General features: G+C 39.4%; 1 protein-coding gene across 1 annotated transcript; it reads left to right on the forward strand.

Moving 5' to 3' along the window:
* Positions 1–113: 113 nt before the first annotated feature.
* Positions 114–17,711, forward strand: LOC104537654 (C2 domain-containing protein 3-like; the record flags this gene model as incomplete). Its single annotated transcript, XM_010180598.1, has 16 exons — positions 114–369; positions 1,782–1,939; positions 2,600–2,799; positions 3,242–3,459; positions 4,312–4,444; positions 5,608–5,736; positions 6,848–6,992; positions 7,381–7,541; positions 8,553–8,768; positions 8,855–8,967; positions 10,814–10,932; positions 11,920–12,042; positions 14,005–14,472; positions 15,397–15,548; positions 16,717–16,960; positions 17,528–17,711. Coding segments are annotated over exons 2-16 (2,761 nt in total), but the record flags the coding sequence as incomplete, so codon positions are not given.
* Positions 17,712–18,220: the final 509 nt, after the last annotated feature.

An 18,220-nucleotide genomic window follows, 5' to 3' on the forward strand; every position in this document is an offset into this window, starting at 1 on the left:
GGATCCTCAGGCTTCGGGGGTGGGAGCGAGGGCGGCTGGGACGGTTGGGAGCGCGTCTCAGCCCGGCGCCGGCCGCTGACACCCCTCGGTCCTTCGTTCCCGCAGGTGTCGGCGACATCCCCGCTTCCACCAGCCTGCCGCCGCTTGTGGAGGGCCCACTGCGCTGCTTCCTTCGCTGCACCGTCTCCCGAATCCTGTGGACGGCCCCCAAGCCGCCTCCGTCCACCTTCGTCCGCCTAAGGTGGTGGGGCGAGACCTCCGACGGCACTGTATTCCAGCCCGCTTCCCGAGCGGGGCAGCCGGCGGGGAGAACCACTGCCCGCTATGCTGTCCACTGCGGGCCCAAGCAGTTCGCTGCCTACTTGACAGGTAGAGCTGCTTTGCCCTGGTCAGCGGGGAGACCTGGGTGTTGTGCGTTATACAGTTGCTCTATCTCCCGATACTTCCTCCCCACCCAGCAAGGAGGATCAGGAAAAGGAAAGGAGATTTGTGGGTTGAAACAGAAGTATATTTCATAAAATAATAATAATAAAAGCTAATATTAATACCATTATCATATAAAATACACAAAGTTATACTCAGTCAATATTGTGGGGGATTAGGCCTCAAGGTTGGAATGGTAAACAAGTTCCTCTTGAGATGTCAGCCATGGAAGAGCAGAGATGGAGAAGGAGAAGGAGAAAGAGGCAGAAGAGCCATCCCCAGCAAACTCCCCAGCTGATAGTGTATGTGATGTTTCTGGTATGAATAGTATTAATTGGTCACCTTGGGGTCGGCTCCTGTAGGTTTTCGCTCTCCACAGCCTCTACACCTGTTTACCTCACGACCTTGACCTTGAGCACTATGGCAACCTACATACCAGTATTAGCTGAAATCACTTTGTTACCATGAAATAGTGTGTTGTAGTCCTTACAGAATTGCAGTTTTCCTCAACAGAAAACTGATTTTAATATTCTGTCCCACTAAACCAGGACACCATGAAGTCCATGGAGTTCTTTACCTGCCAAGTAACCCAGTCCTGTTTTCACTTATGCCTTTTTTAGATTGTTTTCCTGATTTGGAAAGCCTTTGATCTCAGCCTAGAATTGCTGGCATCAGTTTCTCTAGTAGTCAGGTCTACAAACTATTGGAGTCTCCTGTAACTCCCGCAGATTCAAGATCACATAACTTCTTAGTGTTATGCATATAATATTAAAGATGTGTTTCAGTGTTCTAAGAGAATCTAGAAATACTTGTCATTAAGATACTTAATTTACTGAAAGATGTGCAGAAAGTTAGTGCAACTCTGAGTCTAGAGTCTGTCTGTAAAACCTGTACCCCCTGTTGCTACTCAGAGAATCACAGAAAGGTTTGGGCATTCTCTCCATGGGCAGTGTCCCTTCCCACCAGCCCAGGCTGCTCAAAGCCTCATCCAACCTGACCTTGAATACTTCCAGGAAGGGGGCATCCACAACTTCCCTGGGCAACCTGTGCCAGGGTCTCACTATCCTCAGAGTGAAGAATTTCTTTTTTGTATTTACTCTAAATCTACCATCTTTCAGCTTAAAATCATTACCCTTCATCCTTTCATAAGTAGTCCTTCTGTGGTAGTCTTGTACTTATTTATTATAATTTATTATCAGTATAACACATCTTTACCTGCTGCCTCGTTTTCATCATTTCATGATGTGACACTATGTTCACCTCTAGCATCCCTGTCATTTTAACAGAAAAGGTTTAGTTGTGTTTCTTTTTGACTGTGTTGTGTTGGACTGAACTGAAGCTGTTCCTGACTTTTGCAGATATGGGTGCGCTGGTGCTGGAGGTAGTGACCAAACTTGACCATCTTCCAATTGGCAGAGTGCAAATCACCAAACTGTCCCAGCTCTCTCCCAGCCATCCAATCAGTGGGTTTTTCACCATAGTTTCACCAACATCCAATAAACTAGGAGAGATGCAGGTAGTCTTTATTTCTTTTTTAAGTATAATTTTCAGTATACTTTTATTGTGATTTAAAATATTTTTATTATAATTGTTTATCATCTTTGTTATAATAATTTTTATTCTAAATTGCATTGCTGTAATACTTACTAGTATAAGCATAGCTCAATGTACACTGCAGACCTGGTCCAATGCATTCGTGAACTAAAGCAGCAAATGAAAAATGGATACTGACAGTGTTACTCTGTTTCTGAAAGGATGTGTGGCATTGATAGTTCAACCTGATAAAGAAAATTTGTAGTCTCTGTGCTGAGAGTGAGTTTTAACAACAGATTTAAAAATGGATAATCAGTTCTAACACTTCTCCACAGCCTCACTGGATTGAAATTGTAAAAGATTTTGAAATTTGGGATTAAGAAGTTGACATTCTGTTTTGCAGTCCTGGCTCTGGACAATTTATGCTGAAAGATAGTTGCCTATGATTTGAAAACATGGAATGTGAAATAAGTAGTTGTAAATATGTCAGAGTTTTACAATACTACATAAGTGTATGATATAAATATTACTTTATATAAAAAAGCAACAGTTTTCCATAGTGTGAAATACAGAACTGAATAGAGTGTGTGTTGCACTTAATTGAGAAAAAAACGAAATACTATTTTCACATTCTGCCTTTCAGGTCTCACTAGTCCTAGAACCTCTGCCAGAACGGTATGACACCAGCAGCATTATCCCAGCTGCAGATGCAAGTTTAGAAACCACTCCTGCTCAGGGAAGCAGCAAGCCCCAGTTTCTTGCTCCCTCACAGCAATCCAGGCAAACACTGGTGACTATTGCTGACCAAGAGTCCGTTAACAATAGCAAAGCCACAGCTCCCAGGTATCTTTTTTTTAATTCCTCGTAACAAAATTCTGGTTTATTTTGCAGTTCACACACTTTTTTCTAAGCAATGGCTGTACACTTGTGAGTTATGGAATACTTAATCCTTCTGAATGTGCCTTTTATATGAAATCCAGAACATTCAGCATTTCAGATCTTATAGGGACAGCTTCTCATCTGATATAAATTTGCGTCCTATGTTGACTTAGTTCAAACTATGCTAATTGACACAAGAGGTGCCGCAAAACTTTTATTTACAGCTTGAGTTGGTCTCTCCAATGGTATGAGTGGAAGATGAGTCATTAAAATAATGTGTTGCATTTCCTTTTGGAGCACGTACTGAAGGGGAGCAGCTGCAGTGCTATGGAGAATTTGAAGAGGTTTGAATCCCTTTACCAATCCACTTCAGTTCTTACTGAAATAATGTTTCATTTTTCAATAGAGGAAAGGACCACTTATTATGTCAAGAGAATGTTGAAAACATAAAGGACACTTTTTCTGCTTCTCATCACCATCAGATTTTACCAGATGAGCATTTGAAAGGGAATACTTCAAAGAGGCAAGTGTCGTTTCCCACCAGCACTGATCCTGAAACACCTGCTGGAACAAACATGCGGGTGTTCTCTTTGCATAACCCAGCTACAGAAGATCTGCTTTCAGGTTTGTATACCATTGACATAATCTTTTAGATTTCACAATAAATAGTTCTTCATGATATTTCAGGTGCCTGTCTAGAGATACAGACTCAAGCAAAGATGATACTTCGCAAGCTCGTATTGTATTATTTCAAACAGAAAATTATAACAAAAATGTCTCTACTTAAAAAGTACTGATTTAGCCTTGTTAGAAGGTGGCTTGAATATCCAGATCAGGCAAAACATGCTGCCCCAGCAGTGTGCGTGAGCTCTGACCTGGAGGGGTAAAAGAAAAGGCAGTTCAGCTTCACAGGCTGTTTAATCATTGACGTGTCTTCCAACATGGCCATCAAAGGTGCCACTCACATTCAATTAGGTCTTGGGATGTCTATGCCATCAACATTTTCATATGGAAAATAATTTCTTTTCCATCACCTGCCAGTTAGCATCCCTTTTAGATCACAGACAACCTGGACTGGATTCAAAGGAGCATATGGTAGGACACATTTCCACATGTGTTGTCTGTTGAGTTATTTTTTATATTTACAAGGAAGACATAAAATGGTGACAAGCTACTCTTCCATAAATTAATCTTGCTGCTGTTTCTTAATAATGCCCCTCTAATGCCTGACTCCTGTGCAGATGAGTTTGTACAGCTCTGAGTGGGAGACTAATAGAAGATTTCTCTCACTAATTCCCATCTGTGCTGTCTGTTTTATGGTGTATAGCATGCACTTAATCTCCAGTATGTCAGGATCTCTTTGTAACAGTGGAAAACACAAGTTTCTTGACTGTAGCTGGCACATTTACTGTGTTTACAAATTGCTTTTAAATTGCATTTAAATGCTAAGACTTAATTCTTCTGCATATTTCACAGCTCTTTTGGATCAAGGCAATAAACTCCGTGATGCCATGGTTGTTTCTGTGATGAAGTCTAGCCCGGACATGGAGATTGAACTGAATGAAGTGCCTGCTTTTATAGAAGGAGATGATTTCAGAGCAACAGTGAAGTGAGTTTGGAGAAGGGGGAAGTGAGATTAAGTTCTAAATCATTAATTTTGAGGTCTTATTGGGAAAACTTTAAATACTAAGATTCATGTGATGTATTTGAGGATTCTCATTCAAATGGAAAATTAATTTCTACTTGCGAATAAAAGCCTAAATTTTGGGAATTTATTTTAATCATCATGTAGTAAGCCTTGATTTACGTCTTTGATTTTAATTTTGTTTTGCAGTATATTTGTATTTAGTACAGAGTTATTTGATAAGGAAATATTAAATGTTGATAAGGAATAAGAGTAATGTAAGGAACACAGCAAATGAAATGGTCCTTCATCACTGAGAACAGGTTTTCAAAGAAATACAAGTAATTAGTGACATAAATCAAGTACATTTGCACATTCTAGTTTGCCTCTCTTGGTGCCAAAATACGTGTGAAAATTTGCATCTATAACTGTGTTCTCAGAACTAGTAGTTGTTATCTTCTTCCATGTGATCTTTCTTAGCAGACTGAATATAAAATGTGTTTGTGCCTTTTCAAATTCTAACTCCAACTTCGTTCAGTATAAGGCTTAGTAAATGTTCTGAGTTCAGTGAAAATGAAATTTAGAGGTATTAAGGCACATGCATGTTTTTTACAGGAGAAACTTCAGTTCCTTGATTAACGATGCCTTTTGTTTCGCTATAAAATAATGTCATTGTCTTTGACAGTCAATGATGCAGTTGCAAACACAATTTAAATTATTTCTTCTCAAAGTATTTGAATTTGTTTAAAAGTAGATGATTTTGGACTTCCTAGGAAAAATGGGTAGACCATCCTTCATAAGCACCTTGCTTGTCTTTCCAGGTCCTTTCTCTTCTTGTTTGCAGCAGCTGTGCTTAAACTGCAAGATTGGGCCAACCTTGATGGTTAGACTCGATGATCTTAAAGGTCTTTTCCAACCTAAATGTTTCCATGATTCTGTGGCACATTGCAAAGTACAAGGTTTTGGATGTGACTTGCAGCAGACTGCAGGATCGCAGAATTTTTTTGTGTAGCTAGAGATTAAGCTACAAACTGGAGAAAACTGTACATAACCTTTGAATTTTTTCTTTGATGGATTAATCTTGAATGTGCCTTTATGTCTTTCTTTTTCCTTTTACTGCTCTATGTGTTGTAATCACTGTTGTCCAGGAGCCCGAAAGGCCTGAACTCAAATTTTGTGCCTACTCCTGAAGATCCCCAGCTCTTCACATCTGAAGTTTCAGGTCAGCAATTTGACCTAAACTCTGAAGAGACAGCAATACAGTTACTGTTGGGCAGGTGAGTGTAATGCAAAATTGTCCTTATTTGACCACTTTATACTGAAAAATGTCTCTCGACTCTTCGGCTTCTCCGTGTTTCTGGAAATGAACCATGGAGGTGTTTTATACCTCAGCTTGCACTAAACTTTAATGCATGACAACCTGGATAGCTCAAAGTCACATCAAAGTAATGTCAGGAAAGTGATGTCAGAAAGATTAACCATGATCTTTGATAAAATTAAGTTTTTTAATAGTTGTAACAACTGTGTCTTAAAATGCTAAGGAGTGCATAAAACAAATACAGGGTTTCTTTTAATAACTTGCAGTCTGTAAATTAAAAATAGAACCAATAGTGATTTTTAATCTTTCTCTAAATATTAAATTGGCCTTTTTCTTTCATTTTCTGTAGCAAGAGCATAAATGATGCTTACATTGTCTGTGTCCGAATCAGGAGTATGAAGCATACAGCTTCTGTGACAGATACGGTTCAGAATTTCAGTTCATATGTCCTGTGCCCTGCTCTTATTTTTGCCCTGTGGTTTATCACTGGATAGCAGTGAAGTGTTTGCAGATCATAAAATGGTTTTGAACGCGCAACACAGATAGAAAACACTTAGCACCAAACAAACCCCTTTTTTTTTAAAATAAACTGTCCTTAAGTATTGGTGATATATAAAGTGTTTATGGATAAATATGATAGGCAGATATATTTTAAGATGAGACAGCACTGGGCCAGGTTACGCAAAGAGGTTGTGAAATCTCCAGCTTTGGAGATACTCAAAATCTGACTGGACAGTTTTATTATTTGCATCCTCTACCTTTGAGCAGGTATTGAAATAAACAGTCTCCAGAGGTCACTTCCAACCTCAGCTCTTCTGTGATTCTAGGGATAGATATTCACACACATTGTTTTCATGTTGGATCCAGAGATACTATCACAAGATAACCCATCAGGTTGGGTCACAAACATGTATTAGGTTGAGCACAGTGATATGTAAGCACAGTTTGGCTGTATCTGGAGCCAATATAGAACAAATTCAGTATGGCATATGCAGTATTGTCAGAACTCATGACACATTGTCTGCAGATGTTGCAATACTAAGTTATGTTTCTTTCTCTTTTGTCCACAGTGCTGATTTATCTCCTGTGCATTTCTGGGATCGGACTGGTTCCCTTTTGGATTCTGTGTCTCTCGGGAGTGAGGTGTATGACAGTGAACTCAATGATCCACTTTATGACCAGAGTCTGCTAGAGAGACTTTTTTACACGGCTCCTGTAAGTGGAGATCAAAACAAAGGTGCTTCATATGTGTAGTCCCTACAGTGAAGAAAACCTGAAGTCTCCATCAAGAAAAAAAGACTACAGATTTCAGTATTAGTGAGGCTTAATAAGCATTAAGTGAGAACATTGCTTAAAATTATTATTATTAAAAGGATACTATTAAGACTACAAAGTCAAGCACTGAATTTGGAATTTGCTAGGATTAAGCCTGTCTGTGAAGACTTATTTTTTAAACATCTGAAAAATTTTGATACAGTTTTAATTGTTTTGAATTATGCAATCCACAAGTTGTTTTTCTTTTTTCATTATATACTGTGACCATTGTGTATCTTTTCTTGACTATGATAGTTAACATATTTTATGTGCATTATTTGTGTTTCAGAAATCTGATTCCAGTTTAAGCGATCTCCTCAGTGATGATGATGTTAACACCTCCAAAAAAGTAACCAAGACAGAAACTCTCAAGAAAGCTGATCCAATGAATCCACAGAAGGATTCTAATGCCTTCAGTCAGGATCAGAAAGTGACAGAAATTAAACTCGGGTAAATAGTTACATTAATGACTCATTTGGCAGCATCTTGCTCATTGTAAGTTAGTATTAGCAAGAATCACACTTTTACCGTGCTCCATCATTATCACACAATTCACTGAATAACCTTTTTGGTGGGGAATTTGTATAGCACCTCTGGGAATGCCAAAGAATCAGCATCACCCAGGAATGCCGTGAAAGCATTTAATTGCTGTTATATGTTGTAAAGAAACTACTGAAATGTGATTAGTTAAAATGCAATAAGCCTAGTATTAATGTTTTGAACTGTGGAAGCAGAAATGCTAAGGTCTGAGCTCACTTCTTGACTGAACTCTCGCCCCATCTCCTGAAACAATAATCACTGTGTAACCTTCATGATAAATTAGTCTCTGTGCTGAATAAAGCAGACTCCAGACCAGCTTTATGCAGTTCTGTGGCCTTGTGTATCTAACAGATATAATAGAAAGGAAATAACCGATGTCCCATCATCTGTCTTTGCACAACGTCTCTAAGTGTATAAAATTAGTATCTGCTTTACAGGGGCAGAGTTCTTATCAGCAGAGTCTGTTTCTCTGCTGATTTGTGTTCTCTGCTATAGCTGGGGTAAAGAAACTTCTGTTCTGGCTTGATCTAGATTGTATTCCCTTTTTTTCCAGGACAGAACCAATAAAACAATAAAATAAACCAATAAAACGTGTATAACTGTATCTTTTCCTTTTTTGTATGTATTAAACGAAGCTTTTCTTTTTTCAAGAGTTAGGCTGCATATGAGTTTTTTTTCAAAACTTCAATAATATGAAGTGTTGCTTTTTTTCCTCTTCAATTATATACCTGAGATACCGTGTATTGTAAGATTTCTGTTATGGAGGCCACCAAATTTGTTGTAAAAAATACAGTTTAAAGTGTGGGTTTTGATGATCTGTGAATATTTTTTAAGTAATATCCCACCAAGCTACAATTTTCCCTTCATGTGGTTGTGCTAAGAATGTTCATGTAGTCCTGATTCTTGGTTTTATCTCTTCAGCTGCTCTCCTACTGGACCACTTGCTCCTCCAGAAGATCACACAGAAGCAGCTCATGACACATCTTTGAGTGCAGACAGGTTGGCATTGCTGGGACAAATACACCTGGCCAGAGTCATCATTGAAAGCTTGAAAATCCCTCCTGAGAGCATCCAGATTACACCAAGAAAGAAAGGTTTAATGGGGAAGCCTCCAAGGCCTGCGTTGGTGAATAAGTGGTAAGGGAGATCTGCTATGTTCAGTTTCATTATGTACATTGCATTTTTGATGGATATTGATCGCCTGTTCACTTTTTTATTCATAGTACCTTCTTTGTTGAGTATCACTTTCCTCTGGGAGCCTCCAAGAATGAAAAGGGACAGGTCTCCATAACAACAGAAGTAATTAAAGTAGCTTCAAGTAAAATCACAGATGATGGTAAGGGCATTGTTTTTCCCCTTTGTATTTAACCTGGTTGACTCCTTCATCTCTTAGAAACTATTTACTAGCATTTCCCATGTATTTTCTTTGCTGCTTGAAAAATACAGCATGATTAGTGGCTCCTCTGCCACCAGAGTTGCTGCACTGCAGGTACTGGATTGGTTCTTTCATGGAAAAGGAAGTCAAGTGATTTTTTTCTGCTTCCAAGAAGTATTCCTATTAGGATTTTCTGCTTTCTTTTCCTAGGGACATAATAGCAAGCCCAGTCCTTCATTTCAGCATAAACTCACTGTCCTTTGTGCAATAGTGTGAAGATGATAAAGTACTTTTAGAAATATCAGAGATACTTCTATCTCAATTAAATTTTTCCAGATGCTGATGTGTGTCATGTGACATCTGCAAGAGCTCAAAAAGTCTGCTGGATCCAAGAGATCTTGAATCCTGTGCTCAAGTCAGTGGACACTAATCTCTTTCCTGAGAGTCACCAGGATTGGTATCCCTGGGAACAATTTACGTTGCATTTCTCTCCTCAGTCAGCAGAGAATGCTGTATGAGCAAGATCCTCTCTGCGCAGTCTTCCCAGAAACTGGAATTCCAGGGTGACTTTCCAATGCCTTTCCCAGATGGTCATTCATTGGCTTTGTGTCTTTCTGGGTGGCACTTGAGAGATCTGGGGGTAGTTCTGAGTTCTCTTTTGTATTCTCCATTTGTGTTAAAACAAAACATCAAATTCTTCTGAACCTCAACTCTGTAATACAAAAATAATAGAGCCTTCTGCACTTCGTCCTGAGTGGTTAGATTCCAGCTCTTTGGAACCTGGAAAAAGAGATAGGGCTGAAAATAATTTGAAGAAGCCATATGGTCAATCCAGTGTACCGTTATCTTTCTTGAGAGCTGATTATCTCATTTATTAAAGATGCTCAATGGGAGAGATGCCATAGCCTCCCCAGGCAAGCTGTGACAGTGCTGTTCTTCCTGTTGGAAAATTTCTAACCTGAGTTTTGCCATCACAAATCCTTACTTTTTACATTGTAAACATGCAAAGCGTAGTACTTTTAGTAGTATTCTACTTCATGCTACTGTTGTACTTCTCCTTATTCTTCTCTTTTCTAGACTAAACACCAATTCATTCAGTCTTTTCTTGCAGACTTTACTTTTCTCCTGAAGCTGTGATTATTCTTGCAGCTTAGCTTTGACTCTCTTAAGATATGTCTCGAAATATATTGCTTAAAATGAGACAAGGAAGAAGGGAAAGTCTTACTGTGCACTAGGATAACAGAGATTTGGTTATCAACTGCAGCCTTCAGGTGCTGTTAGAACATTAGTTTTGTTGTGCTGCCCTCTTGCCTTTTTTCTGGCCTTGGAAACCAGCAGTTTATTTTGGGCTTGGTGTTAATACATCATGCAAAATTAAATTATTATGTGTGTAACAGAGCAATCTGCAGGGATAAGTTTATTTATATTCAGTTAATTCTGAATATTTGTTACTCCTGTGAGCAACAAAGTTAAAAGTAGTAAATTACCTGCAGAGTTGTAACATAATTTAATAGGTTGAAACCTCAAAATATTTTTGTTGAGGATTCCAGCAACAGCCCTTCCCCATGCAGCTCCCAGCCTTGCTTGATCTCTGATTCTGGCAGATGTGCAAATGCTCTCTGTGTGCTTGTCCACCCTTCTCAGAAGTGCCATCACTTTCTCCTCATACCTTCTGAACTTCATGTGTCTCTACTCACACTGCATGTTCTCTGCAGAGACTGAAGATTTCTCTGTTCCTGATCAAGCTCAAGAGACATATTAGCTCTGAATCTAGTTAAGAGCTCACAAGTCTCTGTCTTCCTTGCAGTGGTGAAATTTCAGCAGCGCTTTGTGTTCCCTGTCCGTTTCGGTGGAACAATGATAGATCACTGGTGGAGCTCTGACCTTGCTTTTAAAATCTACATGAGAAAAAGCACACAGAAAAAGGTACTTCTTGCAAGTTGTTTATGCTTTGTGTGTATTGGAAAGCAAAGAAAGTCTTTACATTTTGATTTCTTTCAAATAGTTACACAGGTAGCAGTGGCTTTTCTAAGTCTTCTGTAGTGCTTTGTTGCAGTTGCTGCCATCTCAACCATCAGAGGCAAAACAAAGTAATGTGGCTTGACCGAGCCACTTAATCAACCCTTGCCAGATATTATGAAGAGTAACGACATTATGTGCAGATACTGTAGGTTGAACCAATGCTGTTCAGTCTTATAATCCAACTAAATAATTTTCTGAATTCAAAACTGACAGGCAAAAAAAAATTCTCCTTCCCCAATCTTTAAAAGTGATCTCTTGCTACTTAAGCATATTGGATCAATTACAAGCGTTAATTTTCAATGAGAACATGGCTCGTTTAACCATATAGAGTGAGTTAATGTGGATGACCTTAAAATCATTACTCTGACCAGGGTAAGGAGAATAATATGAAGTGTGAGAAACTGCTGTAACTTGCATTTGAAGGGGGGAAAAAAGGTATCTTTCTTTTGACTAATAATATTTGTATAATCATCTGCATGTAATGAAGTCAGTGAGAGGTGGTAACTCTGCTCATGTTCTGTTTTAATCACCACCAAGGATATCTGCCTATCTGTTCTAATTGGAGCTTTGCTTTTAGTGGATGAATAATTGCTACTTTACATATAGCAATTCTGCTCATTGACTAGGATTTGGGATGTTCATTTTTGTGTTAACCTGGAACTGTTTACTGTAGGAACTGGAATAATTTTCCTTACTGTTTTCTTAGTGATACTTGAAATAGAAACTGAGAGAAACTTTCCTACAAATCCTCATTTGTACCACTAATAGTATAGGAGTGGGAAGGGTGAGTGGCTGACCACAGCTTCCCAGAAGGTTTTCATTTCACAATAGGCCCTTAGTTCTTTAAACCTGACAGAAATCTTGCAAAATGGATTCTTTTTCTGCCCTCAGCCAGTGGCCATTGGCTCAGCAGTGCTTCAGTTATGCAAGGTTATTCAGGCTGAGTTGCTCGCTGTCAGCTGTGAAATTCCTGTGGAAAAAGAGGCAGGTCAGATACAAGTTGGACCACTAAAGGTATGTGTTTTACCATATCAAATTGGAGTTAAACAACCTGTTGTTACTAATTTTGACTGGATATTCTCTCTTATTTTTTCCTCCTTTCTTTTCTCTCTTTGTTTTAATTTGTCAGGTCTTGGATATGAAGGTTTGTAAGACCAATACAAGATAACATGAACCTCTTTTTTCCTCAGGGTTTTGGGGAAATATTTTGTTGCTGTGTGAAGTTCTCCTGGCTGCAGGCTAAACCAAAGGTCAATAAGCTAGGGCTTGGATACAGAATCCACTCGACAGGTAGATTTTGAGTGGCAAGTGTTCAGGGCTAGGAGCTTTGACTTCTGCTTCACACATGACATAGGCTGAGGTCTGTCCTGATGCAGAGGCCTGATGCTTCCCCTCTTTGGTACCACCTTATCCCTTCAGGAGTTACCTTCTCCAGCCAGAGTTTCTACCAGCGTGCTCAACTTCTGATTGAAAAGGTTTAACAGTCCTGCACAGCACATTTCAGATGTTTGTCAGTTCTGAGGATAAAATAACAAGTGAAGGGTTAAGAGAGTATTTGGGAATTTGACATTCAGAGCTCCTAAATTATTCCCTGAGAGTGTGAGCATGGATTGCTTCTGTCATGTTGTCATTCACAGGATGAGCAATGTTCTCTGTCACAGGGGCCATGAAACTTCTTCCAGAGAAGCCATTCAGCAGAGGTGCTAGTAGAGGAGCTGCAAAAGGGTGAAACATAAAATGTAGAGGTTAGGTGTGGGAGGAGTTAATTGAAAGCAGGGAGGAGAAAATGCATGTGTCAGGGGAGAGGATGGAGTAGAACGGGGAGTGAGAGGAGTTGAAGGAGGTGGTGTTGGAAATTAATGAACTGAAGTTCAATGTGAGAACTTAAGGATGGGGAAGCTAATGCTTAAAAAAACTGATTTTGGTCACCCTGTCTCTTAGATTTCACACACTCAGTGTAATACCTACCTCTCAGCAATGCATGTGTATCCTGCTATTCTGGCCAGGGAATGGGGGATAAGGGATGTCAGCTACTGAGTCCACTTTGCATTTCTTGGGTTCTTTCTGACAGATAGTCTTGAACTCTTCATCTTTGGACGTGTTCTTTAAATCCTTTAGGAGTAGATACTGTTTGGGATCTTTTCTGCAATATCTTGTCTCATCCCTCCTAAGTCATGCGCAAAAATTCTTGAGTCTGATTATTTTCTTTTCCTTACGAGGTCATTTTATGGCTCCAGTCACTTTTCTTTATCCTGTTACCTTATCTTCTGGGCTTCAGTTTGTTCTTCCCCTTGTGGCTGTCTTGTAATGTGAATGAATCCAGCAGATGTAAGATGCTCAGTAGCAATTAACACTTGCAGTTCCTTTACCCCTTGTTCTGGTGTTTCTTTCATTGCTTTCACACATGCATTTTCATTCATACCAAGCAAACTCTTTCTCTTGCAAATATTGACAAAATGAAGAGGCAATTCAGATGTAGGACAGAGTGTTAAAAAAAACAACCAAAACAAAACCCCCAAAAAACCCAACCTCAGAAAAAAAAAGAAGACAAATGCAGTGGGATATGTAGACCACTGAAGAGAAAAAGAAGGAGCCCACAGAAGGAGTTAGGGACAGCTAAAATCAGCAGGGACTGTAGAAGTGAAAAAGCAGTGAAAGAAAACATTTAGAGAGAAACCCTTCGTTTTCATCATTTTTCTAAAGCAGCTTTGTGATTGATTTTATTTTTTTCTTTTGTTCAGCTGTAATTGTATGGTTTTGTACTTGAGTTACAACTTCAATAAAACTTCTTGTAGTTGATTTTGCAATGACAGTTGTAGATTGCAACCAGTGTGTGTCTGGTAAGCCTTCTGCGTGATGATTTAACACAGTTCTTGAACAAAGCATGCAAGGCATTTTCCTGAGTTTACATTGCAGTCTATTGTCTTTGTATGAGGCACGTCTTCTGATCAGCCCACTTTGCCTTGCACAATGCAGGTATCCTTAGAGCTTGCCGCTGACAACAAAGACTTTACCTGCACCACGGCCAGGTCAGCTGTGGCTGCACAGCGAGTCCCAGCTCACGCCATACGAAGTCCCCAGCTGGAATTACAGGAGCCCAACAGGAGAAGTATAAATGCAGAAAGCCCTCGCTGCTTGAAACCTCGCAACTGTGAAGACTCATGGAAGACAGGAGCAGCCGGCATAAGTGTCGTGCAGCCACCGCAGGCTGTACCACCCTCTGTAGTGCGTAATCTGATGACACAAATAACTGCATCTGAAGAGGCTGGGTTATTACTGCACGTGCTGTTGATGGTGCCTGATGGAAAGGATTTTCTTGCTGAAGACTATGGGCTCCATGGTTCTTGTAATGTGTATTTAAACTGCAAGCTGCTCAGCACCGAGGAGGCAACGAGATCTGCTGTTGTATGGGGCACAACACAACCTGCCTTTAATTTTTGTCAGGCAAGTCACATTTAACACTAACTGACATTCTGCACTGACAAACATATTTCAAAGATCGGTTACTTTTATATATGCAGGAGCTTCTCTGCTTGACTCTGTCTGGTGTATTAAAAGTATTATCAATATTGTTTTGGCAGCATTACACAGTTTGAAATGCAGTTCCTTGAATCATCCAAATAATAAGTGAGATTTTTGAATTACAAAAGAGAAATAGTCAGAAAAGTTTAGCTTAAAACTTAAAAAAAGGTGACATCTCTTTTCTTTCATTTTGGCAAGGAAACACCTTGTTGATGGCATCTTCATGGCATCCTAATATGTAGGTGTAGAATTTTTTTTGTTCCATTGCTTGGTGTTTTTCTTCTCAATGGATTTATCAGCACAGAAATGTGAGTTTCTGTCCTAATATGGGCCAGAGCTTTCCCCCAGCAAACAGCAGGATCTCAGGCATTTAATAATGTTATGAGTTTGGTTTTTTTTTTACTGACATTTTTTGTCAGAAATGTCAGGATGCTCAGATTTGGTTTAATTTTAACAATACCTCGTGATTTGTGAGAGTCCTTAGTCTTCAACTGGGAGTGAAATGTTAAAACATAGCAAAAAACACCCGAAACATTTGTCTGAAATTATTTATCTGTTGGTTAGTAAACAGGTGTTTAAAGATAAAAGTAATGTTTTTTAAGATATCCTATGATCTTATGTTGAAATTTATCTAAATTGAATTTATTTTCCTGGCTTGCTGTTTTCCAAGACTACCAGTTTTCTGAAACTTGTTAGACAAGTATGCATTTTATTTTTAATTTCCGTTTAGTTTTAGTTTCTGAAGAGCACAATTCTGTAGACTGGAATAATACAGCATTACCAGCATTACTTAGTAAATAGCTTTCAGTGTGTTCTGTGTACTAATTCTGCATTAAACTCATTCAGGTGATGCCTTTTTCATTGACTTCCAAACACTTGGAGCGGCTGAAGAACAATGTCATGATTATTGAAGCTTGGAACAAAATAGGAAGCCCTGGCTGTGACAGACTGCTAGGATTAGTGAAACTTCCTCTGCATCAGTTTTACATCTCATTCAAGTAAACAACTTTCTTCCATATTTTATTAGGTTGGAAAATATCCTCACTGATGCTCAGAGAAAGAAGGGAAGGGTTTGCATGGAAGAGTTTGTAATTATATGTGATAGTCAAGGGCCTTTTTGTCCTGCCAAGCTTCCTCTGGCACATCCTACACTGAGCAGTATACGAGTAAGTTACACTGTCCTTGTACAGAAATGCAAGTAGACCGTGAGAAATAAAGAGACTGTGCTGCATCAGGCTTGGAGCCAGGTCCTGTGAAGAAGTAAAATTATAAGAGATCAAAGATACTACACAGGAAAAGGAAGTGTGGCTTTCCACTGATGATTTTCCAAGGTTACGAATGATTGAGTGATTTTGTTCCTGCTTAAGGCTCTGTATGGATCTCGTCACTGAGGGTGCTGTCAGTTTGTACAGCAAAGGATAAGGCTTGTGGTATCAAAAATGTCTCTAATACTTCATATTCTCATTGTCTTACATGAAAGGTCTGTCCAGAGGTCTCTTTTCTTACTGGTTCAGTGTTTCAGCGTCTTGTTCAATTAAATACCTGCTGAAAGCAATTTAAATTGAGGGAAATACTGGACAGAAGAGATCCTTTCTAATGCAAAGGATTAATTCCTCTTATTTTGATCAGACTAGTGATAGGTGGAAATCAGTGCTGGAACTGACTGGCCATTACTTTTTTTAATTATTAATGTGTCATTTGTGTAATTTTTCAGTAATCTATTATATTTTTCTTGTGTGTATCTTCCATGTATGATTAGAGGTTTTTGCATTTCTCTAGGAGTCTGTCACTGTTCCTTCTTTTCTTCCTGCCCAAGTCCATCCCCAAGGGCACAAAACTGCCTCATAAAGCTATAATATGGCTATAGTATATTAATAGCGGTTTTGTTCCAGTTCATAACTTCCCTCACAGATTTCTAGGCTGGCTTATAGCTAAGGCCATGTTAGTTTTCGGAGAGCTGTGCTTTCTCGTTGCTGAAAACAGCCCATGGATCTGTGCTTTGTGAAGACTGATGTTATTGAGATGGATTTTGGAGGAACAGAGATGGCTTGGTTTCTAACTGCCTTGAAAGTCCCACCTAAAATGAGCTTTGTGTGATCATGTTCATATTCAGATGGCTCATTCTCATACTGGGGCTTTTTGTTTGTTTGTTTTAATCTGTTCTAGAGATCCAAAGATTTCCTACCTTCTTCTTCAAGCTCAATATCCAGTGGTGGCTGTGGACAGCTATATGCCTGTAGTAGATGTTTTTACTGGCAGTAGAAGTGGAAGCCTCAGGGTCATTCTGGCGATGGGGTCAGCAGATCAAATAGTGGCACTGCAAAGGCTAAAAAATGAAGAAGGAATGGTACCTCCCATCACACAGCGCCCTTCTCACTCTCTGGACCCTCCTTCTATAAAGCCTGCAATGGTATTGTTCAGTAAATTTTCCTACTTGCTGCTAGGGACACGTGAAAAGGATTTTACCAGTGGGTTCATTAACAGACCAGTGGTCCCCAGTCTCTTTTAATGCTGTAGCCAATTTTGTTACAAATGATCATGTTCTATGCAGAATTATATTGTTTGTAATCTTCTCTTACCCGCTTTCCCTCACCAGTCTTAACTTTTCTATATTGCTCTTTTTATTGCCCTGCATATCCACTGCTTCTATGTACATAACAAGTGCGGTAAAAAAACCCCAACCAAATTCTAGAAAATCTTAATTCTCACAGCCTTATTCTGTACCATACAGGTTTTGCCACTACCTTTGAGCTGGATAGGTAGGAATTTTCGTGCTATTTATGTGCTGTCTTTTTTGGCATTTGCAGGAAAAAAAATGCTATCAGACTTTAGACGTTTCTGTGAACTTCAGGAGGAAGATGGCAGATAGTGGTTCTTCCCCCATCTCAGGCTTCTTAGATTCCCATGTTCCCAGTCCTCTTGTATGCTGTTTGCTCAAGAGTCATCCTTTCCATGTGGATTTCCTTTGTTTTATTAGCAGTTAGACCAAGAAGGGGAAGACCTGATGGAGCACGTGTTTGAGATCCACGTGGAGAGCGTGAAAGGACTCACTCCCTTACAGTCGACCGTCTGGGGAGAGGCTGACTGCTACGTACAGTACTATTTCCCAGTTCAAGAGGCTGGTTCTGGTGCACTGCAAGGAACTGAATTGCATGAGGATGGTAAGTTTCTTTTATGATACATCCTTATTTAAACCAACCTTAGTTAAATATTGCTTAGTAATGTTCTCTCTGTTTAAATAAGGGGGGTTGTACTTCTCTGAGCTTCCATAATGCAGCGAGTGCTTGCTTTCCTCCAAAGAAACTGTACTTGGGCTGCATCAATAAATTAAAAACCTGCTTTGACTGAGGCAGATGACAAAGTTCCCAGCAGAGATACCTAGTTCTGGATCTCTTCACATGGTACCTTTTTTGTTAAAGATCCTAGAGGAGTTCGCCAACTGATCCTGCAAAGATGCAAGAGCAGATTTGCAGGGAATACTAAGGTTGTGTACAGTTAAATTCAACAAAGGCTTAACATACACAAGCCTTTGAAGATGCTTATTTTCATGGATACACCAAGAGAAGACTTGCCTGTTTTAGATCATGGGGATTATAAAGGAGAATTTAAATAATTACAATTATAGAAAAAGACTTAGTGGTAAGAGGCAATGTAGGCCCACTGATGAATG

The sequence above is a fragment of the Mesitornis unicolor genome, unplaced genomic scaffold, assembly GCF_000695765.1.
Source record: "Mesitornis unicolor isolate BGI_N332 unplaced genomic scaffold, ASM69576v1 scaffold28873, whole genome shotgun sequence".
Taxonomy (NCBI): Eukaryota; Metazoa; Chordata; class Aves; order Mesitornithiformes; family Mesitornithidae; genus Mesitornis; species Mesitornis unicolor.